Below are 27,089 nucleotides of genomic sequence, written 5' to 3'. Positions count from 1 at the left end.
CTCAAACACTGCCTTCTCCTGCATATCTAACAACCTCCGTACCTTTAAAGATAATTAAAAAAGGGCATCTGGTTATAAAGCAGCAGCTCAAATAAAACCAGTTTCCCCTTTGGACAGCAATAATCAATAATTGTTGATCATTCATTCAGTGCTTTGATGCTGTGCTGGTAATTTCATGATGGCAAAGAAAATACTGGGGTAGATGACAAGAAAATGTAAGGTTTAAGACAAATAATAAGAAAGGATTTACATAAAGCTTAGAAAAGGGAATTTGTAGAATTATAGAAGAAAAAGAAATGTAGATGTGTCTGATTTCACTGTTTGATGTGGAAGAGGTTTCAGCTCTGCAGCCTCACACTCAGAGATAATTCACAGCTCACTCAGTATCACTTCAAGTAATAATTGATGGACAGTACATTGATAGTAAATGACAAGAAGAGATGGAGGTTTCATGTTTCACACAGCAAATAATCATAGGTGTGTTAAAATTAGGGTCCCTAATACTCTCCCCCTGTGCAAATACGCATGTGTTAATGTTCACAGTATCACAGTGTGTAGTATAAAAAATATTGTAGCCTTTAAAAAAAAAAAGCTGCTTCCACTTGAACTTTTTATGTTTACTGTAATAGATAATTCAAATCTTCATACTATTTTATATCACATTTAAAACTAGAATTGTGTCGTCATTGTGATTCTCCTTTATTTTGCCATCATCCCCTGCAGCGAAGCTGCTTAGTTCCCCCCCCACATAGTGGCGCTAGAAATAAAAATGTTCTTATATTTTTCAAATAGACATGTCAGCTGATTTTGTTGATTTTACGCCATTACCAAATAAGTATTAAATGCTGTAGCAAAACTATAGTAACGAATAAAGGTCATGCACAGTAAAACAATAATCGTGTGTTTTCTGTTGTTACTGTGAAAGATCTTACATAATAGGAAGTTCCCTGCACAGACTCATTCGCGACATTATCAAATTTTCGTATTATTCAGGCGAGAGGTGGAGCAGCTGGGTGCAGCAGAGAGAGGCAGGAAGTGACATATTTAGGCACCTCCTCCAGAGAAAATACGGAGGATCTTCGGAGTTCAGTGCATGTCTGAAGGCAGCTTTTGACTCTATGGCCTACAAATCTCTGCTTCCTGCAACAGAAAATAACCCCAAAAAATCCCAGATATGGAGGAGGGGATGGAGCCAGGGCATTGAGGTCCCACCGATACACATGCTCGAACAATCGAGAGTCAGTCTCAGCTTTCAATCAATAAGATTCACCTCTTTTTATAGCATGAATATTTAATTAAAACTATTCTTCAGAAATACCAACCTGTGATAAGAACTAACTAAAATGACAGAAACTATCTTTGAGAAAAATCTAGTTTTGAAGTGTATTTAGACATATTTAACATGGTGGCAGGGTTTGGGCCTGTACTGCAGCCAGCCACCAGATGGTAGCCTTTGCAAATCAATGTCAAACATATGGACATGCCCCCTAAAACTAAATCGCTATCAAATTTTATGAAAGATAAACATAAATAAATATGTTCATGTTCAGCAGTGCTTAAACAGTGGAATAGGAATGGGAAGAATATCTTGAATGTCAAACTTGACCAGTGAGTTTCCACCTCAAGTGCATGATGGGATATAATTCAGTCCCACTTACTATTAAAGCAGGAGTCTAATTCGCATTTAGAATTAGAAGTTTAGGAATCTCTCAAACCTAGAGCTTCTTTCCAAACACATCTCCATGTTAAACTGAACGGCTTTGGCCTTGTGATGGTGGTCACGATGTTTTTCCTGCAGGGGGCGCTCTTGCTTCGCACAATGATTAAATTCAAGTTACACGACGGTGCGTCGGGATCAACATGTTATTTGACTAAACATGGAAAAAGAAACAATACAATACTATAAATGCTGACTAAGTACTATTTAGTTCCAGGAGGCTTGTATTTTGCATTGTGTCATGAACTGGTGGAACATTTAAACTGAACACAACGTTCACAGATGGGCAGTGATGGGAACACAATCCATAAAAGGTTCCTGTCATTACTTTACTATTTACATTTGATGCATCCTTATAACTCTGCCACAGTTTAACAAAAGAACAATTTATACTTTTTACCTCACTTTTTTCTACATGGCAAATAGGTCATGGTGCAACGTTACTGATCAGTCTGTGTATTCAGTACTTACTTTATGCATGTATGTGTAATTTCATGAGCTACAGTGTTCGTGTGGCTTCTTCCACCACTGCACGTAAATCAAACCATGAGCTGTGAGAAAAGTCTGTTACAGAAACACAATGTAATGCTGATAATCACGCACGTCTCAGTCCCTCAAGATGTTTTCAGCAGAAATCCAGATCAGGCAAGAGAACTGTGTTGGAGCCTCCGAGCAGCACATGATACTGAGCAACACAAACTTGATGTTTGCTAAAATGACACAGTCACACTCGCTGGCTTTCATTTGCTCGCACACACACACACACAATCATATAAAAAAAAAAAGGATTTCATGTAAATTTCAAGAACTACATGCATGGTGAACAAATAACAACAGTGGGTTTCATTTTGTTGACTTTTTAAGTTGTAGCAGGGAACTCGTGCATGAAAAGGAAAACAGCGTGACCGACCTCGGTCGGTCACGCTGTGAAAAATGCTTTGTGTATTTGATCAGACAGTGATCTGGTGTCTGTGTCGTAGTGGAGTCAAATTGTAGAGATTTTACAACATTGATTGATCACACAAAGGGCAAAAACAGGAAAACTAGTCAGGAACACAAACAAACACAAATGTTATCTACCATTTTGTCAACCATCTTCTCTCTGGCTTCCCACGTAAAAAAAGAAGCATTTGATTTGATTCTGTCATGATTCAGTCGCCCTGAGCCATGATCCAGCCCTGAGTCCCAGGTAACCAGTTGTTGTTTGCACCCATACAACCGACCGGATTTTCTCCATTTCCTGCTTGAACATTATACGACTCCCCTGATGAGGAGGCTGCTGCCAGGTTAACCTCATCATGAATTCATCTCCATCTTGGACTCCCTCTGAGAGATACAGCGATGCATTGCTGCTCTGATGCTGGGGGCTCATGTGCATGCTGTTTTTTACATTAGAAAAGCTTACATTATCTCCAATGACCCAAACCACCTAATTGCCTGGCTTTGTGCCGTGGCCTCACGGAGAAATTAGCCCGGACCCCGGCTCGCGGTGCCGCCGCCCCCCCTGTGAGCGAAACCTGTGAACAAAGGGCCACCTTATTTATACAAGCACGGCAGGAATAATCCAATTCAGGTCAGTGGTGCCTTTACCAAACATTCATCTTCCACTCCATGCAGATGTTATGGAGTTTTTCTTGCATTTTCTATGAGTCAATTATGAGCATCATGAGCACAGCAGGAAACCTATAAACCCAATCTGTGTCATGAGGTACTACAAATCTCTCATATCGTATTCATTGTGCTGCAGAATAACCTCAACATTCACTCACTAAAAGTAGTTTGAAGAATTGACTAGTGATAAATTACAGCCATGGGTTACTAACAGACCCTTTTCCTTTTTACTGAAATGTCAGTATTTTACAAGTTTTAGGCAATGCAGGCGATCATACAAACATTCACAGTACTATCAAATTAAGTAATAAATCACCAATTTTACTTTATGCAATCCAAAATAACACATACAGGTGATGCTTTGTGGCTAATGAAGCAGAGCACCTGTGCAGGAGTCAAACAGATAAGTGTCAGTGATCCTCCCCACTTAGCCAGTTCCTGCTAACATACCATATTGAGCAGTTAGGCAGGAGAGGTGACCTGACGGCTCTGGAAACTACCACCACCACTCTGGCAGGATATTGTCACTGAATGGCATCATGGTGGGATAAATTGAGTGTGATGATGGCTCGGTCGGTGGCCTATATTTCATACAGGGAAAAATGTACCTGAGTCAAGAACTACATTCAAGCCTGACTGAGACAAAAGTGTTGAATATTTCCTGTTCTCAGTAAGACCTGCTAACTGGGCTTGCTTCACATCACAGGTCAACATAGTAAAAATAAACGTAAATTTCTTGTGACTTTCTTTTAATACATTATAAGGAGCAGTGGCGTTTCTACATTAGGGGCAGGCACTGTCCCACCAGATGGCGCTGTGGTGCAGAAAGCTCAATACATCTGTACTTTGTGATAGATACATCTGTACAAAATGTATTTTATTTTATTTATATGCAAAGTAGCGTGAATGTGTGTGTAAATAAACTTGACTCACAAGCATTATAGTCTTGTTTTGGAGTCATTTGATTCGTGTGTGTTTCTGTCTGTGTGCCTGCTCTGTGGAACGCTTCTCTCTTGCCGTCCGTCCCTGCTCTGTGGGCAACGGCCCAGGCTTAAGACCGTTACAATGGAAACACCAATGAGCGTGAATCACACAGGCCAAAGTTAGCATTGGGTGATGGGCTGAGATGGGGCACATCTGAAAGTGCCCCAACTCTGCCCACGAAATCTGCCTAGCAACTCGACTTGAATAATGCGAAACGCAATTCCAACTCCGAGCCTGTTGACTGCTCGGCTCCACATGAGCTAACAGGCTAACAGGCTATCCCCCGTCAGTCTGTGGAGAGGTTTCACTCACAGATCGGATGAATTATACGGTTTGATCTAACGTTTGTTCTCCTGACAGAGAAGCTAGAGACGTCTGCGCTCCCGTTTCTGTGGTAAGTCAAGTTTAGCATTGGGTTAGTAGTGATGAGCAGGTACCTGTACATGGTTTGTTAGTTTAGCTCCGCTAGCCTGCAGGCGATGCTAACGGGACCGTACGGAGTTATATAGTGATGGGACTCAAACACAGATCACTCAGGACACAAGGTATTAAGTACAAATTAAATGTCTTGTGTACTTACAGTTAGGGCTGCAACTAACGACTATTCTAATAGTCGATTAGTCATCGATTATTGAAACGATTAATCGACTAATCGGATTATGTATGACACAAATTCTCAATTGCTCTTATTTAGCCAACAGCTAAATTAACAGTTGCCTTCCAAAAACTCCAAGCAGATCCTCAACCTCAAGCTAAACAGTTAAATTTAGCTTGAGGTTGTTAGAGGCATGTGATGACTGAAAATAAAGACAATCAAGATCGATACTTCATGCAAAAAAAAGTATTTTAATAAACTTTGCTGCATATTAGTGTACTGTTGACAGAAAAGCAAAGAAAAATATAGTTTTTGTCCATTTAAAACCAAGGAAAGGCAAAGTGATAATAGCAAAAAAAAAATCTAATTTAAGTTTCCCTTTTTCTGTGAACCAAGAACAGGCAAAGTGCTGAATCTAAAAATATAGCAAATTTCAAGTGTCCATTTTTTTTGTTAATGAAAAGGACAGGGAAAGTAGCAGCAATAAAAACATCAACAAACGAAACTACAGTCTTCTTTGGACTAAATAATTGTAATTAAAAAGACGTTAGTCAGGCAACAGGATAACATTACGCTTTTAAACTCGTTAAAAAAAAGTTTAACCATATTTTTTGTAATGGATCCTAGAATCCTGCGCACAGGTATATACGTTTATGTAGCAAGCTAGCTAACAGGCTATCTTACCGAGGCGAGTCCGCATCGTTTACGTTACGATGTCAAACCTCCTCATCCTCACATGTGCGTGTCCGCCGAGCGGACCAGCGTAAAGCGGGTCCGTCCCGCTCGTCCGGCCCGGCTGTACGCGGGGGTAGTTTTTTTCAGGCCATGTTGAGGGTGAAGTTCTCCCGAACTATTGACTTCCTAGTGCGCGATGCTGTTGCAGCGGACGCCGCCATTGGCCAATGTTTTGTCACATTGCGCGACTTTCAGACATAGGAAGGAAGCGAGATGGCTCACTCCTCAGCTATTTCCATCAGCACATCCGGTAAAACAACGTTTAGTTCATCTGCACGGCACAAAAAACACGCGCTATGACGTAACTAACGACTCATCGACGAGTATATCCATCGGCGACTGTTTTTTTGTTTTTTGTTTTGTCAACGACGACTAATCGTTGCACCCCTACTTACAGTCACAGTACAGATGATCATATGCAGGGTGACAGGTAAGGAGCAGACAGAACTCCAGAAACCAACAAGGCCTCACTCAGGAAGGACATGAGGACACACATGGCAATCAGGCTGAAAGCAGACTAGATAAGGGGTTTGTACATGGGACGCACAGGGACAGGATGTATTCAGGTAACAGGTGAATAGTTGTCAAGTGACTGAAGGCAAGGAACTGCAATTACAGGGAAATGTTGGTAATATGTCAAAATAAAACAGGATGTAGGGTTCAGATATGAGAAGGATGTTTCAAGTATCAACTTCTGATGACAATGATAATAATAATAATAACTTAAAAAAATTCAGAGCACTTCTCAACAAAAGTACAAAGCAAAACAAGAAAGTAAATGGTTTAAACACCACAGAAGGATACACTTTAATAATATAATGTAATGGATAATAATAGAGATAAAAGTAAAGCAAAGGGAAAGTTCAGCCAAAAATGAAAAATTACGCTTTTGGATTCTCAGGGGTAAACAGGGTTGCAGACAAATTCAGTTCAATTAAAGCAACTGCTGACCATTTCTTCAAATGGAAAAAACTGATACTCACTGATATTTCTCTATGAGTCTTCCATAACGACGATTCTTGAATGACTCTCAGCGGAGTTTCGCGGATGATCGCGCTGGTAGCTGCTCTTTTCAGAATTTTTTTATATTGATTCTTCAACTCTCAAGGTTCATTTTATCGCCACAGACAGGATGGCCCCCACAAGTTCAAGGTTTCATTTGGGATTTTTCAAAAGAGCTAAAAACAGTTTGAACTAGGTCAAGGTCTATCCACAAAGAAAGTCAAATAAACAAGGGGGGGAGAGGTGTCAGAAGGTCAGAAATTACCATCCATCATTTGTGACAGAAAGACTATCCTTTATTAAGGAAATCAACACAATTTTAAAGTCAATCCTCAAAAATCTCAAATCAACAACTCAAAAGAGGATCAAACACCAATTTGTACACATCTGCAGCCATAAAGGTAATTCTGAAGTTGTGGGTTGTAGCCTGCTCATATTATGAATGGTCAGATTAGCCAGTAGACCTCTGACAGAGAGGAAAGTGTATGGACATCAACTACAGCAATCAAACCACTATTTATCCATGATATATAGCATTAAGTAATTATATACTGAATGAATACATCTTTCATTCAAAAATGACATAGAGACCCCAAAGATTCAGAATGAGGCTGTGACAGCACCATGTTGTGTGACCTAATTAGTTTGAAACATACTGAGTCCTTGATAAACCCTTAATGTGTTCTAATGGTTCCCATTTATATTAATGAGGAAATGTTTTTGATTTATTGGTGCACACCCTCTGTTGGGGCCCCAGCCGCAGGAATCCAGGTCACAGCTCATTCAATACCAGTAAGCCCAGAACCTGCAGAGGCTGAGTGAGGCCCCCATAAGACGAGATGAAAATGAGTCTTGATAGCTATCAAAAGTCATGAGGACATTTTGATTTGGGTCCTGCCCTGGTCTGAAAACCTGGAGAGTAACTGAAGTCAGTGTGTTAGAGTTACAGTGTGTTTTTGTAATGTAGCTAATTTAATCAGAACCGCGCTTCATTCATTCATTGGCCTTCCAACGAGTTTACACTCGGATTTCATTTAAGATAACAGTCACATGACTCAATGGTTTGGTTTTACTGCTGAAAGAACTGTGAACAAACATATTTACCCAAGCTCTGAAAGTGAATGATGTTTGCCAGTTCAAGAAACAAGAACCTGCTCAAATCTCACAAACTACTCTTTGCCAGAATGTCCCTGTGGTGAAGGAAAGTAGTCAGTTTGTCACAGGTTGTGTGTTCAGCATGAAATGTAACATCCCCATTGACGCCCACACTGATATATGATAAACTGTATTGGTGTCACTGGGGATCTGCTTGGAGTTTTTGGAAGGCAACGGTGTAGCTGTAATTTCCTTCATATATATATATTAGTTTCATATACAATAAAATACAGGACAAAAATATCATGTAACTCAAATAAGTATATACATTTTACACAGCCCAGGTACATATCTTTTTATAAGTAAAGAGCTGCAACTATTAATTTGGGCCTGCCCCGATCTGATAACCTGGAGAGTAACTGAAGTCAGTGTGTTAGCGTTACAGTATGTTTTTGTAATGTTGCTAATTTAATGTGAACCACGCTTCATTCATTCACTGGCCTAAGCCTTCCATCGACATTCAATGGTTTGGTTTTAACTGCTCACATTTGTGTAAAGGTTTTCTAAAGACAGCAGAAAACTGTACTGTAATGTTAATGTGTCGACCTTTAATTGCAACTGAACTATGTGACCTGCATGACCTCTAAGGATGAGGGCAGGTGGGCTGCAAGCTGCCTGTACTGAATGAGGGGGCCTCCAGCCTCATTCCTCATCAACATCCTCACTGTTTAATGCACATTGTGACGGTGGAGTTCTGCAGTGTGTGACTTCAAACGATGTTAAATGAAGGTGTTTGTAAGAGTTAATACAGTATCTCCCATCAGACTCAAACTGAGCTAGGAATTGATATCAGTTGACTTTTCCCCGCATTATTTTACCTTTAAATGCTGCTATGATAAATACACAACAATTTAATTCTGTTTTATTTTCTTTAATTGCAAATCACATGGTGATTAATGTATTGGATTTCTAAAATATATGGATGAAATACAAAATAACACTGTGACTTTTGCACAGAAGTAGGTGTGTTATGTAACCTGTAACATATAATTAATATATGCATGTATCATTTTCATAATGAAATGTAACAATTTCTCTGAGTTTAATTATATTTGTGCAAGGTCGCTACAATATGTTGATCCTAAATTGTAATAATTATGATTTGGCTCTTGTGCCAAAACACAATTCAGTTATGTTTGCTGACTTCCTTTCAAAGGGTTACCATGACGTCCAAACCGCAGACAACCTTTCAGGTGTGATTCATCATATCACGTCTACGCATTTCAGTTTTAATTAGGGCTCTGACTTATTCTCTAGATAAATGATGTTGCTTGAAATGACATGCAGAGTGGTAATAACACACTTGAGAGCTTGGAACATTATTCACACGTTTATATTTTGTGATACCAGTCTTAAACATATAGATACACATTGAAAAACTGTTTTTCGAAATGTATAACGTCTCACACACTTTGTTTAATTTAAATTCTCTATACTGTGGTGTCCAATCACATTTACTATAGACTAATGGCTATATTCCTCAAACATTAGAAAGGCAAAGACAGTTAAAAAGGTCCAAATATAACTGGTTTCAGCCTTAATCAAATTCAAAAGTATGTACAAATATGAAGATGAATCCAATACATCACTGAAAAAAAATTGTAGGAAAAATCCCTTCAACACTTCAGAGGTACAGTATTCTGAGGTATGAGTGTTCATATATTTATTGATATAGGTTGGACTGAGATTTGTAAACAACCATTCTAAATACAGTCATACAAAAAGAGTAAAACATCATTTAAAATCTTCATATACAAAAATGTGCTACAGAAAATAATATGTACAACATTATAGGTCTGTGAGACCATGTAGGCACAATGAACTAGAACACTTTCCTTGAAATAGGTTTGGTGGAGTAAAGAGCTACTCTGAAGTCTTGGTCAGTTGGAAATCCCCAACATTCCCAGAAGGTCCATTTATCAGAAAGGGATGGGAACAGCTTTAATTGATCACCATGTAATTTGAGTTTAACCAAAGCAGTTTTTAAATGTTTTTACAGATTCATTCAGGACACACTTTCCTACAGAGGTGTGTGTGATTGTATAGAAATTGGAGGTTATCCCCCTGACAGCAACATTCATAATTAAGAAGTCTAACAAAACTAAACTTAACATGCAGATACTCGTTAATCTCATTGATCATATTCCCCGATACTCAGATTCTTTAAACAGCTCTCGATAACAGCAAGGAAACATTGGAGCAGGGAGCTTTTATACTAGCTTTGGATGTTTGATATGCATTTTCATTCCAAAGTTTTTGGAAGGCAACTGTGTAGCTGTAAATTCCTTCATATGTATTAGTTTCATATACAATCAAATACAGGACAAAAACATCATGTAACTCAAATAAGTATATACATTGTACACAGCACAGGTACACATATTTTTACAAGTACAGAGCTGCAACAAATCCAACAAAAAACATTTAAATAAATATCTTCATTCAGTATATGATTGATGAATTTAATATAGTCACAGATGCAGTTTGACTCATGATCTCTGGTGAGCAGTTATAGCTGATTATTTGACTACAGCCCTTAATTTGCCAGCACCGTACCATGACATCTGCTGTCTGCTGGTTAGATATCTCCTCTTGAATTTATCCTTTTGTCACAGTGAATCTCATCTGAGTTTATTATAAAATTATGATTTAAATAATGTTGATGTGAATCTCTATGCAGATGATACACTGGTTAATCTAACATTTAAGCGAAATTATCTCACTAGGGTTAACATCTGAGTAGTCATTTGCCAGTAAGGGCTGGACGCTACCTTTATCTGAAAATGTTTCCACTGATCAGACCATGGAGAACATCCTGGTTTGGTCGATTTTGGGATATTCAACATTAATAACAAGAACATCTTCAAAACAATGAATTTCAAGCTGGCATCCACTACTGGCCCCTTTCATCAAATGGTACCAGACTGGACCAAATTCGCATATATTGAGAAATGCATGCTCTACGCTTTTTTTGTCCAGCACACTTCAACGTATCACAAATCAAAAAGAAACAGATATTACATATTTCCAGTTATTCACAGGCATGTAAAAAAGACTAGTTTGCAAAATAAGGCTTGTCTGTCATTCAGTTTTTTTCTTGAGATGTTCAGTGCTGTTATGAATGACAACAATTTTAATTCTATATCTGAATAATGATCCTCTCTAGTGAGAAGTAAGAACATCCATTGTTATACATGGAGTTACAACTGCAAACGTTTGTCAAAGAACTGTGTCAGATGCTCTGTGGGGAGAGATGGATGCAGCTTCTTTGGATTTACATGTTCCAGTCTCTGTATGGTTGTGAGCATGATGCTGAGATAACCTAGGAGGGGAAATGGAAAATGTTCATTGATAAGAGACATTCAAATAAAATTGTATTCATTGAAAATTGAATTAGTTGTACTTACTGCCAGACTCATTGTCCGTTTCCCCTTTTGGTGACCCATAATGTATCCTAGCCTGAGACCCAGCTGTGTGTGGTGGTCTTCACTCTTTGGGGAAACCCATGATGCCCAGCTGCAGGGTCAAAGTTAAAGTCCAATGCACCGCCGTCCATGAGCGTGTCATGGAGGACGGACTCCATGTCACATTCGAATCTCTCGATGGACATGTTGTCCAGGTCACTGGGAAGCCGCTCCTGATGATGACCGTGCGGGTGAACCAAGTTAAGTTCCCTGTAGCCGTTGCTTCTGCTATAGTTCACATTGTGGGCGTGTGCTGGGTGTCCCCGGGGCATCTGCATGCATGTTCTCAGGTTGGTCATTTGAGGAAGAGCCCCTGAAGGACTAGTCAGTGTAGTCAGTGGAATCATGTTACAGCTATTCAAGTCTCGTGAGGTTGAAGGTCCCTGGTTATGTATAGCTTGTGGATTTACACGAGAAACCGGGTGCCTCTGCGGAAGATTCATCATTTTGACTCCACTGTGACGGCCAACATGGCTCTGGCTGCTGTAAGTGGCCATTAGGCAGCCTCCCATCTCGATCTGAGACACCAGTGTATCCCTAGAGGCCATCATGTCCCTACTGGTGTCTGCATCTGATGTCAGCAAATCTTTAAGGAGACCAGCAGAGCAGATATACTGGTTCTCATAAGCCCCAAAGCCTGGCTTGGTCTCTGGTAGAGTTTGCATGGGAGTAGGAGAGAAGGAGTTCATCCCCACTGGGCCGTACATGCACTTTCGGTAGTCCTGCTGTGAGTGCTGGGTCAAGCCAGATGAGCTGTAAGGGCTACTCTGAAGCATGGCAGAATTTGAGGAATGTGGGGAGTCAGAACCTAGCGTTTGGTTTTTAGGAGACAGCAGTTGTAGGTTATCCAACAGACTCCCCATCTCTGAGTCATGTTGGCCCAAAGTTCCAGCCACCTCAGAGAGGCTGGGGAGAGTGGAGGTCATCTTGGCCCCCACTGCTCCGGAATAAATCATGTGGCCTTCAGACTCCCCCAGGTCATCCTGCTCAGGGGGAAAGGGCGAATGGTGACCGCTCAGAGTGCTGGCATCAGAGCTGGTGCGCGTCCTAAAGGAGCTCCAGGTTTCAAAGTCCTCGTTGCTGTGGGAGTTTGGGCTCCCCAGCCAGTTTGAGTACTGGGAACCAGGGCTGCCAGCTCCTCCCTCAACCCCTTCTTGTAGAGCCATCTGGACACAGGAAGACATGAAAGACCTCACAATGACAAGGGTATTATACACTTCAGCAGGATGTGGATGATAGACACATAATAAATGAATTGTACCTTTTTCTTTGTCGCCCTTCCTCTGCTCTTGGCCAGCTTACTGTTGTTGTCCATAGACGCAGCTCTGCGTCGAGGTGACTTTCCACTTTTTCCTCCCTCTGGATTCAACATCCACCAGGAGCTTTTTCCTGTCCCCTCGTTCTGTATGCGCATAAACCGGCTGTGCAGCGACAAGTTGTGTCTGATGGAGTTCTGGACGAGAAAAGAGTGAAAGTTTTTTCCAGGTGAAATAACTAAACAGGAAAAGATTGATGAAGGACCGGCCTCACACATTCGGCTGAGGGAATGAAATCAGCTCGAGCGACTTCTTCAATCATATTAAATGTATTTTTTTTTTTCAGAACTACATGTCTGCACAAATGATACTAGGATATGACATTGTGAGTTACATGGGTCTTTATCTTGGTAATTTAACGTCATAGAGAAGAAACAAATAAAGGATAGGTGAGAATATGGCTGATAGCATATTATGGGGAGAGCGTGGCCTAGGGGATAGAGTGGGTGCTCTGCAACAAGAAGGTTGCCGGTTCGAAACTCACTCTATCCCATCTGCATGCCTAAGTGTCTTTGGCAAGACACTGAACCCCTAGATGGCCCCTCATAAAAAAAATGATGAGTGTTCTAAAAATGTAAGTCACTTTGGATAAAAGCGTCAGCTAAATGACATGTAATATTAAATTTTTTTTTTTTTTCAGAACTACATGTCTGCACAAATGATACTAGGATGTGACATTGTGAGTTACATGGGTCTTTATCTTGGTAATTTAACGTCATAGAGAAGAAACAAAAAAAGGATAGGTGAGAATATGGCTGATAGCTAGTAAGACAGAAATCACAAATGGCAGGGATAAGGTGGACCCTCCAAACCAAGAAAAGTGGATAAAGGTTGAAGAGGAAAGGTTTAAACATGGCCTAAAACTACAATAAACACAGCTGGAAGACGAGTTGGACAAATGGACCTCTTTCAGGATGAAAAACAATGACAAAGAAAATGGAAGAGACCAACAGATTCAGTTCATGAGAAGAGAATGGATAAACTGAAGGAGGTGTAATACCCCAAATGCTTATCTTTTTTGTTTGTTCTATATGACGGTAGAAAAAAAATCATCACATGTTTTTTTTTTATTACCGTGTCTCCATCGTACTGCTGTAGCGTTCATTGAAGTATTTTTAGGTCTATGTGGTTTGACTTAAGCTGTGTTTTTTTTAATGATCCCTTCCCACCCCTCTCAGTATGCAGTATTCATATGTTTCCTGTGATTTCCAATTTTATCTGCGCAGCCACGTCCCACCCTCTCACTGCTCCAGTGAACTGAAAAAACCCCAACACAGATAAAATAAGAGTGTGATTTTAAAAGACACATTACAGAGAAAATAAATCCGGATCACCACAGCTGTTGGAAAATCCATCCTTGCTTGTGTTTTGTCTTAAAAACCCAGGCTTCTAGTTTTACAACTACGCTCCTGAAAGAGCTAATTCAGACTGTAATTCTTTGGCTTTACCCAAATGCCTCAGTTTTTTTTGTATGTGGTCACATTTGTCCTTGTGTGAACAAGTATACACCTAAAGCCTCATTCATTCCGCTGTCTCTAATGCTATGTTACGAACCCGAAAAAGGGACACGGAGGCAACTCCTGCGGTACTTCTCACAGGAAGAAAAAACGTAAGACACAGGACACAGACGTAGACTGTACTGCTTTGGTCTCTCTGGACAAAATCGTCCTAATATGCTACCCAGAGCTGTGCTGCGTGGTGGGTACAATATAAAAAAAAAAACTAAAAGCAGCACAAGATGAAGTGGCAGGGAATTTCCCCTCAATACCCATGTGAACCCAAAAACAGCTCCCTGCAGTTAGTGAAGCCAGATGTCCCCAACCGCAGGATTCAACAGGGATGTACAAAGTATGGAGATAGAGACAGTCACATTGAAAACAACAGACAGATTGTCTGAGTGGTTCTCTGAAATGCTGCTCTTGGGTTGGGGTTCAGCCACAGATCCACTCAGCACAACTTATTGACAGAATTTGACTCGTATTCAATTGAATTGTCATGCTAATTTGAATTTATTGCTGAATTGTCTCATTGAAGAACATTAATATTCCTTTCTAATTGAAAAATAACAACCACTTGTATTAAGAACTGTCATATTGAGAAAGGTTCTGTAAAGTTCATTTCAAAATTAAGCGTTTTAGCTAACTGCATAAGCAAGACCAGAAGTGCAATATTTGGAAGTCAGTCCAAAAAGAAGTGGACCAAGTTTGTCCTTCTTACAAAACAAAGTATCCTAAAGTTAAACATCAACATCTCGTCTTCTGAAGCCTGATCCTGAAGCACAGAGCTGTGCGCGAATGAGGTTACAGAGTTCGAACTGAGAATGGGGAGGGTGGCAGTGAGATGTTTTTGCCGGCAGAGCTGCTGGGGTCAATGAGTTCACTGTGTGCTGAACACGAGCTCCTCAGCCCGCGCTGACAGAGACATGCAAACAGGTTGGATGGAGCAGGAACACAGGAAGGAGGAGAAGCCGCTGGAGTAACTCGAGGTGGAGCTAACACACATTTACACACATATGCACACATACTGCCTGGCCACGACATGCAATGTTCCCTCTGACCTGTGTTCATTTACTTCACAACCTTTTCTCCACCTTTTCTCTCTTTTACTATGATCACAATCTGTAACTGAAGACAGGAAATGAGTCATGTGTGGAGGAGCTGAGATCTGAGCAGTGAGCTGCACAGACACTGCAGACTAACTTTGATCCTACAGACAAGATGACATGTCTTGCTCACACGCGGGTGATATGCAAATGTATAGAGGCTCTGAGTGCCCACAATAGATCCTGGACTGGATGACTGGGCACTGGGAAGGGGCATTCTCTACTTGGCCTGGGATAATCCTCGTCTGAGACAGACCTCACCTCACCCAAGGAGAACAAAAGACATCCCCTGCCTCTTAATTCATGAGGTGCCCCATTCACACATTACTCCCCTGAAAGCCCGACCCAAGGTACCCTATATGTCTCATTGTTGCTAAACTTCTTTATAGGATGTGTTGTTATGGCTTTTTACTTTTATCAGACCATGAAGTAGTAAAATATGGGCACATGTAGCTGCATGACAGCTCATCTGAATGTGGGCCATTAAGAAATCCATAGAAGATCATACGGATTGACCTCTCTCGGCAACCGGGGCCGTTCCCATGCTCAGCTTATGGAGGGTTGTCTGCGACATACATGTTTAAGAGAGAAGGTCTATTGAGTAGTCAGGGCGAGGGATCCAACACAAGCTTGCACAAGAGTTAAGATGCATTACGAACTGTTTGTGTCATGACTAAGTATTGTAATGTGATGCAGATTTGCTTTGGCTCTTGGCTGCTCTTGGCCTGAGGACAGAACATTTTGCTTAGTGTTGGTGACAACTGATTTTTATGCCCTTAAAAGTTTGCCCAGCTTTGCACCATCCAAAGAACTGTTTTAGATTTGAACATATACACATGGGACATATATGTCCCATGTGTATATTTAGCTTACTCTCCCATTGGAAATATTTGTTTTCCCCAATGTCAATGCAGCCGACACAATGCAAACGCCTGACATGGGGATTTTTTTTTTTGCTTGTGACTAAATCTATTTCCAGTGAGTCCACAGTACATGATTGGCAGGATGCTGTAAATGCGTCTCCCTATATCGTCTCCCTATGCAGACATGTGCTCCTGTGAGGCCACCGGCTGCAACCCGGCTCGCATACATGCTTCAGTTAGAGAATCCTCCCTTGTATCCAATGATCCATTAATCATCTGCGGCAATGATCATCATGAAGACGAACTGCTGCAGCATGAAGCGACTCCTCCTACTGGACTTCAAAACAATCGACACAGCTGCTGTGTCTTGTGTAGTGAAGCATGAGGCTCGCAGTAACGGTCGCAGGATAAGTAAACAAACAAGGCCCAGTTGCGGGGCACAGGTGCAGCTGCAGTGAAAGTGGCCTCATTCGCATCGGGTCCAAACAATTACGCACTCAGCATCAGACAAAACCACAGACAGGACACAGGATCCCCCAGGAGGCCGACTGCTGGAGAGCAGCTGCTTCTCAAATCAGGAACCTTGGTTTGATATCAATGGGGAGGTCTGATGTTTAGTTAGTGTTGAAAGACGGGAGGAAAAAATACTTGACCTCAAATTTGAATTAACTACATGCAGCTACAAGTATAATAGAAATAACCGAGACTGTCACTTTTTTTGCGAAATTTACATAATTTTTTTTAAAACTGAAATTCTAAGCATTAAAACAACAGGTTGATCTTTTCAGTACACTCAAGGTGCAAACCGAAGATGCTTCCTGTGTAACTGTTTTCTCATGTTATAACTTTTATATACTTGTCACCTATTAGCATCTCAATGGCTTTATCACAAAAATAAAATGAGAAGAAAACATACTAACACGTGGAACAGTATCTCAAGCAAAGAAGTCGGCAAACTCATTTACTTACGAAGCTTACATAAACTACCAGCAGGTAATACCAAAAGGCTGTGGCCACAAAACCCCACAAAGGTGCGTTATAGTGCTCATGAGTTAAACTTTTCTTTCTTTCTGCACGTTAGCAGGCGGGTGTGTTGTAATTGGTGACGTTGATCTGACAGTCACAGTGAAAACTCAGGCAGTTTTAATCCAATTTGGAATCAACTTGACAGGTTGGTTGGGGGTGGGGTCAGAACCTGCACTATTGTTTATTTTGTTTTTTAACCATCAAAGGTCCCAGCATGGGATCAAAGCTAAGCCTAATGCTAATGCATGAGAAAAACATTGAAACCACACATGTACTTGTACAATTCCAATACAGATTGTTATAATTAAATGTAAAACACAATTCAAAAAATTACCATTATTAATAAAGTAATAATGGTAATTTTTTCAACAATAATAGCCTAAGTTTATTCAGGAGTACGCCTATAGAAAAAAGGATTTCATTGGCCTTCCTTCCTCCCTATAATTGTCAAGTTATAATATTTATTAATTTGATCAATCAATAGAATTCTGCTGTGCTTTAAAATATTTGATTTGATTTGAACAGAACAGAACAACAGATATTGAATATTTTAAACTACATGCATCATGGGTGCAGCATCTCTGTGAGTCCTTTTTTCTTGGTTTCTTAAACAAATACTTTGGTATTTGTTTAAGAAACCTTTACGATGTATTATTTATTTTATTCTGCAGCGATTGAGAACACTTTTTATTCTGGTACTTCTAATCTCATCAACTTCAGCAAATGGGTTCAACCACTCTTAAGGCAAGACCTTTGAAAAAACAAAAGTTGCAGAGACTGAGGGAGAACGTGATACAGTTGTACACAGACCAAATCAAAGTCAAAACATTAACAGGAAGTATGCTAATCTGCCAGTAACCACAAAGACTTCTTTACTAGTTTATAGACTATGTCTGCATGTCGGCTGGATCCTTGACCGTCGGAGGAAATAAATCGACTTCTGTTAACTGACTGATTGCAGATCACATTGTCAGTCACAGCAGTTTCCTATTAGTGTTGGATGATGCGTCTGCAATTAGTATAACAGCAGCAATGCATATAATCGTGATATGTGGTTTCACTGGATTGCATTGGCTAAATTCTTCCACGTGTAAAACAAAAACTTGTTATGTACAGGATATTCACACGATACCAGTTGGTTTAGTTCCCAGCTGCTAAGTTAAAAAAGTAAAAGGTCATGAAATAAGAACTGCTGTCATACAGCCCAGCAACCGCGACAGAACAATCAGATATGAGGTGTGATAAAAAAGAATAAAAGAGCGTAGTATTTGCAGAGATTACAATAAAAGCACAAGCCACTTCCTGACTGTGTCTTCCTGTGCACCGCCCACCCCCACCCTTCTCGCCTCTGTCCCAGCGAGCCCGAGCGGACAGGGTTACAGGGTTTGGTAAAAAAATGAAAAAGGCGAGCCCGGAGAAGAGGAGCCCTGCAGCTCAGTGTGGACACCATGTCCCCCTCTTCATAGCTCCAGGGACAATGCAGCCTCCTTCATTAACACTGAGCATCAAACTAAGTGACCTACTTCTGCACTGGCTTCAAAGTGGGACCGTAACAGGAACAGGAGAGCTTTGTGTTGGGGAGCTCAGCTTTAGATAAACAAGGAGGGGGCAAATGAGAATGACAGACAGCAGATAAACATCAACAAGTGATTTACTATTGATGAGAAATAATAGTACACACAATATTCCGAAATACCAGGGTGAGTAGAAACTTAATCGTTCACATCTTGCACACTTTACAGGGTAGAAAGGCCAACTTGTTTTTACAGGATTGGACACTAATCTCAATCACTTCTGACCCTTTCCTCTCTTTCTTTACACCATATTTCTTCACCTCCCTCGGCCACCATGTCCTTGATATTTTGAATAATGGCTCAGGGGCCGGTTACTCTTTGTGAACATAATATAGAGGGGGATTATTATCCTGCACAGGAGGACAATGTAGAAGCCCACATGCCACAGATTCCACAGACTCACACATGTGTAGACAGCAGACTGTATACACAGGCCTCAGCCCACCGCCAGTCAGTCAGCTGACTGCTCCCCTCCTTCCCTCCAGCCATGGTCGCTCCACTTTGAAAGCCCCTGCCCCAAGCCTCCCTTTCTTCATGGGGTTACTTGAAGCATTCAGTGGGCCTCTTAAGTTCAGGGCAGGCCTCCCTTTTTAACCTTGTGATCCCAAGACAAATAGCTGGCAGTTATTCCATTTTTTTTTATCTTATTGCCTCCTTCAGTAGCAGTTGTATATTTTCAGGCCCGAATTCATCAACAAATAATTAAAGAGTTGCTTAAATTTGATTCAGTTGAAAATCAAACATTCACTCTAAAATTTAAAATACAACATTTTTAAGATTTCCCTTTCCAATCCAGATGTTATGGAACATTTTGAATGCCTGCAGCCATACTAGCATAAGGCTGTCAATATCAGTTTGTAAACATGCTGTTGGTTGGCATAATCTTTTTGCACATTCATAACCTAAGATTGCCACATTACCAAAGATGAGGACTAACAACAAACTGACTGACCAACATTGCTCTTCCTAGATCCATGGCTAGTGTGGACTGTGGAGGTGGTTCTAGTTACTAGTATGGCAGTGGTATTAAACGAGAACTCATGTTTACTTTAATGTGCAGGGTACTGATACTCGATTTACTCACAAGTAAATATTAGCCATGGTACATCTCTTGGCAAGTGGAACAAATTCAGGTGAGACATATTTTTGAATCGTGACACTATCATCTACAAACAGTAGAGGGACATTACACTGGGATTTTATGTAACTTGCACTCAACCTGGTCTGCTGGACAATTTGCATTTTGTCAACTTTCATCAGTTGTAATTTGATCCAGGGGATGTCGTTCCAAAGGTTGGAGACTTAACCTTTCCACTAAGCGTGCAGATCAACTCATCCTGAATAAATACTGTCAGTGTTGTCTGTCACACATTTCCACTTGTGCAAACATCAGACACCAGATATGACAATCAACAGGCCACTGATTTGCCCAGTAGGGGATTCCATGACAGCCGTGCTGGATGCCAGATACCCAAACTGCCTTTGGGGTTGCGTTTCGCTATAATAATTGTTTCTACTCACTTCATAAAAAAGTTCAATAAGGTTGCTTAAACACTTGCTTTGGGGAAAATTACCTCAATACCTCACTGCCAGTTAATGTGAGAGGTGTCACTTCCTGTTCCATTATATAAGGTCACAGTTCACTGAGAAAAACAGTGCCACTACCAGTAACATGTTAAAGCAACTAATGTGCTGCAAACTGCCACTCATGCCCACATGACTATCCCAGGGGAACCAGTCCTCCCAGTTGGCGGGGGGCCCTGTCTTGTGGCAAACGCATTGTGATCACTCAGCCCCGACACAGCTTTTGGAGGGAAAACAAATAGCTCCATGACACGAGGAAGACAGGAAGCTGTAGCGGCACCAGCATCGTCCCCGTCCTGGCCTCCACCCACGTTTGGTTTTCTAAGTGAAGCTGTATAATCACTGAGGTGCAGACTCAACGCCCTCCACCCAGCATGAGGTCTCGGGCTTATCTCTGGCCCTTGTTACAATCAGGCTCCACACTAACATGCATGTGGATTCTAAGGTCAATACATAAATAAAATATAAAAAGGCAGGAAGGTGATTTCTTTAACCAAGTGGTGTGGAAGCTGAAATGGAATAAAAGTGACTTATGTAGAATTAAATGCACAAACAAAATGGTCCGTATATGGGCCCTCCTGTCTGGAACTTCTCTTTTTCCAGCCCTGACCCTCGTGTTTTGCAGGGCGGGGGATGTTAACACATGGCACTGTTTTCCATCCACTCGCCAGGAAATGCATCATAGTTCATTGTGGGGGGACCGTCGTGTTTTTTTAACAGGGAAGTGTAAAAATAACTATTAGCCGGTGGTTCCAAGGCGAGGCGAGCGTGCCAACATTTAGGAATGCAGAGGTCGAGGTAGAGATGTGTTGGTTTAATATTAAAAGATAAACAAGCTGGAGCGGCTGTTTTTCACGAAGAAGGTGTTTGCATGAATAAAACTAGAAAGTTACCAAAGGCCCATCTGTCCCTTTAAATTCAATAGCTAGTGACATGGGCTGGATTCACACTGATGTGGGCCTGTGGTATGTGCTCAACATACCATCCTGTGTTACTTTGAAGCCACTGAACAGCAGAATACCTGTTTCCTCCGACACCTACTTGTCTAGATGCTCTCTATATTAATTTAACAATAAATTAGGACAGAAAGATCCACAACACATCTATCAAGTTTTGTCAGAGAAAAAGAAAGTGGACCAAACTTACAATTGGAAAAAAAACAGACTAAAGTAACAAAGTTGTATTCCATAAATTTGACAGGTAGGATGATTATGATTGCTTACATGTAGTTGTTTATCTATAAAGTTACGTATGAGATCTACCATCACCTCAGAGGTTCTCTACACTCAGGAGTAAGTCAAGCTCAGGGCTTCCAACTGAACAAACCAACGTTTTCAAGCAACATCAGATATGCATGTTAATCAAAGAGCTGCAAGTATCCGCCCCCTGGTTTACAGAGGCTGGTGCTACTGGCCTGTAATACTGCAGACTCTCTGAGTTTCACTTGAACAAACATATACACCTTCAGCATTAAGGTCTGAGAGAGGGCACAAGAGGAAGTGATGGGATAAAGAGCAGTGATCCCTTTCTCCGAGCTGGAGCATCCGCTGAGGAAACTCTAGAAGACAGGAACACAAAGATATGAGTGCAGGGCTCAGGAATGGAGGATGTTTGACGTTGTTCCCAGCGTCCCCTTCTCCCAGCCCCTTCCCCTCCGACACACTCCCCAACTCTGATTGAGCTGTTTGTGTCACCTCCTGTTATTGTCGGGTTATCACAGAACAGTTTACTGCACACACACACAAGAAAAAAATCTGTCTGCATTCCCTACATTCAATAAATTGAATTGCAGAAAGACTAAGAAAAGGAGGAAAGGGATGCATGAGTCAAACTTTTAGATGGAGGTATCAAACAGTGGAAACTATATATGACTGAGGTTCACAGAGGCATTTCCTGACATAACTTCAAAATGACGTTTCACAAGGATGCAGGGGTGACAGGAAGGGCTGCAAGCTGAAGAACGAATCCGACTCCCATTTTGTTTTGTGCGTAGGTTTTATTTGACATCGGTGACTTTGCTTCTGTCCCGAGTTCATTTGTGTCCTTCACAGCTAATTTCACCGCATCACAAGAGACAATAACAAGGCCTGGATCTGTGCTTATCCAACTTTTCCATGCTAAATATTTCCAAAACAATTCCAGGACAAAAAGCACAGCCTTTCAAATCGCGGGACTTCAACAGGTTTTTCCATGACTGTGGAAAGGCTGCATGAGTCAGTTTGTTGGAAAATCTATTATCATTTAAGTTTGTGCAAGATTAGGAGAAGCAACTAAAATCTTTGCTGATCTGCATCTCCGGATTTCAACCACCGCTCAGTTAAGTCAAGCCTTGAATCTCATCAGCTACCTGACAGGTGTAAAATAAAAAGGAAAGACTGTACCTATAACCCTCAGTATTCTACAATCAACATCTTGCCAACCGTTATTTTTGCAGTGTGCATATGGAGACAAATATTCTCAACAATTATGTCCAGGATGTTAACATTCGCCTGGTGCTGAGCTGGTTCACAACTGAAGTGTGTTTCCTCACTGACACAGCAGAGAGGCGTGTGCTGCCACTGACAGAGGAAACCGCTCCACAACTTCAAAAGGTTACAGAGACGCCAACGCTCAGCAGTCAGATTTAAGAACCGAAACTCTGTCATGGTTCTTTCTTTTTTTTAACCTTAACCGACAAGAAAAAACATGACACCCTCTCTCGGAGATTGGTAAATGGTAATAATAGAATCGTTATTTTGATGTTTGACCGTGTTCATTAATGAGCATGTGCTTAAGATATACCTGCAGGTTAGAACTTACAACCATGATAAAAAATGCTATCTGCAGCTTGATGATTGGAGAAGAGTTTAATCACTGTGCAAAACCAAGCACTCATCCATGCAGCATATCCAGATAAAGAGCTGGGAGTAATTGCTATCGCTATTAAGCAGGCAGCTCTTACGGCCACAACAGGTTAACATATAGATGCATTAATAGTGCTGATGCTTGCTCCCTCTCTCTCTGTAAAATGTGACCACATCACCGACCGTGGCTGAAGGAAACACATGGATGTTACTGATAACAGAACCACTGGATTTCAGCCATCATTGATATTTTTTTTAACACCCATGATATGACATAAGAAAGGCCTGTTAATCCCCATATTTCCCATTGGGGTACTCAGCACTAGGAGTAGGATGGAGCTGATTCTATTGTTTTATTTTTGTATTTTTGGAAGTAGGGCTACTGACACATAAAATCTGCACGAGACTTCATAGAACTTAGCTGTGTCTGCTCACAATAATGTGCAGAAAGTGTAGAAGGTAAATCAGTGCAAGCAGGCGCTGATGAAGATCAGCCAATGACATGTCTGCCTGTCGGTTTCTGCACCTTTCTGCTTTTTGCACATTATGAAAACCAGTCTTTTGAGACGGGGATTGGGCAATCGAACAACTGAGTAATTTTTTAGCTAAATCTAACATGAGTTCATTTTTGCACAAGAGCCCCAACTTTGTGTTGTGTGTCTTTATTTACAAGTTGACTGGTGTGTTGAGAGTAAAAGGGAGTGAAGAAAACACAAAATCACAAATTGTCACGCTAAATATGAAACAAGGTGATAGGCTAGGACTTGATAAGTTGTCACTTGTTCCCACTCCCTCTCAGACGTGATTTATCTATTTTGAATATTTTTTTGTTAAAGTTCGCTTCCTTATGTAACGATGCCGATGATCCAGCAGTGTTATGCATCACAGAATCCAATCAGCATTTTAATTTATTTCATTTGTTATTTTGTTAGAATTACACTTTTGGGGAAACACCCCCCTATGAGGAGGTCTCTTCCCAGAAGTTACCAAATGTTCCAGATTGACACTCCAGCCCTATACATGCCAGGTAATCATTTTTAAACAGTGTTTAATTAACAGTAAAATAAATTAAATATATTAGAATGTATATTGGAGTCTGTGAAACAGTACACTGCTTTATTAGATTTTTTAATTTAATTTTAAGAGTGAACATTACAACCTATGATAAGAGTAACCACCAGTGGAGCATCTCAGGTTCATGGAGCCAGACGCTCACCTTCCAGCCGGCGGAGCTGTTGCTGTCTCCTTTATCCTTGAAGTACGGGACACTCTTCACCATCCACTCGTAGATCTGGGACAGGGTCAGCCTCTTCTCCGGAGAGTTGTCGATGGCCTTGGTGATCAGGTCAGCGTACGACATGTTGCCCCATGCGTTTCTCCGGGACGAGCTGAGGCCGCTCTTCCTCTGAGCGGAGCCGGCCACAGGTGAGATTCCCGCGGGGGGAGGCACCTGTTGCTGCGGCTGCGGACCCGGGACCTGCTGCTGGAGGTGATGGCGGTGCTGGTGGTGCAGTTGCACGCCGTTTCCGTCCCGACAGTGAAAATCAGTGCACGGCTTCACCGGCGGCTTCTGCTCCTCGTACTCCTCATAGTCCTCCTCCAGCAAGCCGAGGCTGCTGATGAACTCGGGGTTTCCTCCGGACTCCTGCTGCACCGACGGCGCCGGGGAGGACGTGTTGGAGCCGGCCGGGTCCAGGAGCTCCGGCCGGGGCAGCGGCCAGGTGCACGACCGCGGCCGAGAGAGAGGCTCGAAGTCCGGGTCTATTTCCACCGGCTGTGTCTGCGGTGGAGGTGGCGGTATCTCAGCCATGGCACTGTCACTCATACACTCACATAAATATATAAGTATGACTGTAAGTGAGTTTACGAGGAGGACGCGCACCAGCAGTGACTCTCAAAGCAGTGGGATTATAAAGTCAAAGAGAAGTGTTGAGTTCAGGCTCCTCTGTGAAGTTCACACCATCCCACATTAACTGGTTGTGACCGACCGCAGTTTACATGTAGTTACATGGAGTGTGGTGCTGCCTTCACGGCCCACCCACAAGCTCAGGCGTCTGCCTTCCACAAGTTCACGACGCATTCAAGTGCTTCGCAAACCATGCCTTAAAGGTATAGTTCCCCCTAAAATGAAAGTGCACTAATTATCTTCTCATCTAAAAACCTATTGTTAGAGAATAACCCACTAGTTTCCAGCCTTGGCCTCTGACGCCTTACAAGAATCACAGTGTGGGACACATTTAATTTCATATAATTCCGAAAATTCATGCAAAACCTTCTAGTTTATATTCTGTGATCAAATAAATGACATATTGTTCCCATCAACTAGCACAAGGAATAAGGGTCACTCATTAGTCATTAATCAAATCAAACCTCCGGCCTCCTGAACTTTTACTTTGAAGGTGAGCTGTCTCTCTGTCCCCCTCTGGATGTCCTAGTTTAGCTTCTCAGGTTGACTTCCACTTCATGCACAGGTTAGGCCTCACTACTGCACAAATCTACAACAACAACAAATACCTGGTTTCTTTTACAATTTGTTTGTGTTTTTACATACAAAGACAATTTAAGTATCCATCTGTCCCTCCCACCATCTATCTATCTATCCATTTGTCCAAGCATTCACGGTATCCATTACTCTCCGGAATATTTGTTATTTGTATAGTACATTTTCACTCGCATAGAAGAAAATGTAAAACATTTATTAGTATTTATCAGGCAACATAAACCAACGTCTTTACACTCTGGTTCATTTAAATGCGAGTTTCTCTGCTTCAGACCACTGACCTGTAGTGTTGCTTAGACTTAATTTTAATGTCCTGCAGATTTAGTTTGATTTGATTTTTAATATCATTTCATATAACTTCTTGTCTGTGTTTAGGTCATATAGTTGTCTGCATGGTGGGCTCCATTCTATGTCTATATATCAGACAAATGAACTGCCATATGTTGTTGTAAAATATATACTTGTCACATTTTGAATCATAATGGAGGATCAAAAATGTTATTTGCTTTTGAACAGTTTACTTATAGTTAACTTTTATTTTATTACATATTTATGTTCATACATAAGTGTAAATAAAGGTAAACATAACCTATGACTGGAGACTTTATAAGAAATCCACAAAACTGATTAACTTTATCAATGCCTTAGAACAAAGTCCCTTAACTATTATTTAAGTATTTATCATTACAAAATATTTTCTATTTGATTTAAAAGTCATACTTATATAAACAAGGAAACTTATCAAACATGCTCACTAGTTATGGCACCGTAGCCGTTAGTAGTGCCATCTAGTGGATCTTCTGCGAAACAGACATTTCTGAGAATAACCAGGTGTCTCGCCACACAAACACATTTCTTGTACAGTTCACACTCCGCACGCATACCAGTAGGGAAGTGTTGCCAACATCGTATCATGCCAATCCCGACTGTGTTTAAGGAAAAGTGAACAAAATGTGGAAATGAGGCACTTTAAAACGGCGAGCTCTCCGTTTCCACGCTTTCTCAGACAATAGTTCACTGAGGGTGTTTTTAGACCAGGAGGAATCCGCGTGGTGCATTGTTAACATGTTTTCAACTTTAAAAGCACTTCCCCTGTAAAGGGCACACGGTTCACGGTCTAATAATGCTCTTACTGTAAACCCCGATCTGACGTCCTAGAGGCTGAACACACACAACGTTTTTTCACAGCCTGCCTGGAAAAACACCATCAATCACGGTCCCAGCTGTTTGCGTTACCTCTGACACTAAAAGAATAGAAACATATTTTTCATGAATCCTATTTTCTTTGAGTGTGAAGATCCTTATCCATACATCAAACTTGTAGTCTATTGTTTTTTTTTAATTCAACCTTGTCTGTAAACAGGACCTTATCCAAAACTAAAGCTTTCATAATCACTTTTAAAATAAAGTAGTATGATCACATTTTCACTAATATTAAAAAGTGCTGCATTGACAGGGTGCTGACATTGACTTCTGTAACAAGTTTGGTATCCCAGATGCTAAACGTTTTAATATATC

General features: G+C 41.1%; 1 protein-coding gene across 1 annotated transcript; it reads right to left on the bottom strand.

The window, feature by feature from the left end:
- Positions 1-9,116: 9,116 nt before the first annotated feature.
- On the bottom strand, positions 9,117-25,039 carry LOC133969977 (forkhead box protein O1-A-like). The gene is made up of 4 exons (XM_062406738.1): positions 24,288-25,039; positions 12,525-12,716; positions 11,207-12,429; positions 9,117-11,121 (listed from the first exon to the last, which is right to left on the bottom strand). Exons 1-3 carry the CDS (start codon positions 24,894-24,896, stop codon positions 11,254-11,256), a joined length of 1,977 nt encoding a protein of 658 aa, XP_062262722.1. The 5' UTR covers positions 24,897-25,039; the 3' UTR covers positions 9,117-11,121; positions 11,207-11,253.
- Positions 25,040-27,089: the final 2,050 nt, after the last annotated feature.

The sequence above is a fragment of the Platichthys flesus genome, chromosome 15 (assembly GCF_949316205.1).
Source record: "Platichthys flesus chromosome 15, fPlaFle2.1, whole genome shotgun sequence".
In the NCBI taxonomy this organism is placed as follows: domain Eukaryota; kingdom Metazoa; phylum Chordata; class Actinopteri; order Pleuronectiformes; family Pleuronectidae; genus Platichthys; species Platichthys flesus.
Note: the sequence above shows the minus strand (reverse complement) of the source record. Positions and strands in the feature narration are given on the sequence as shown.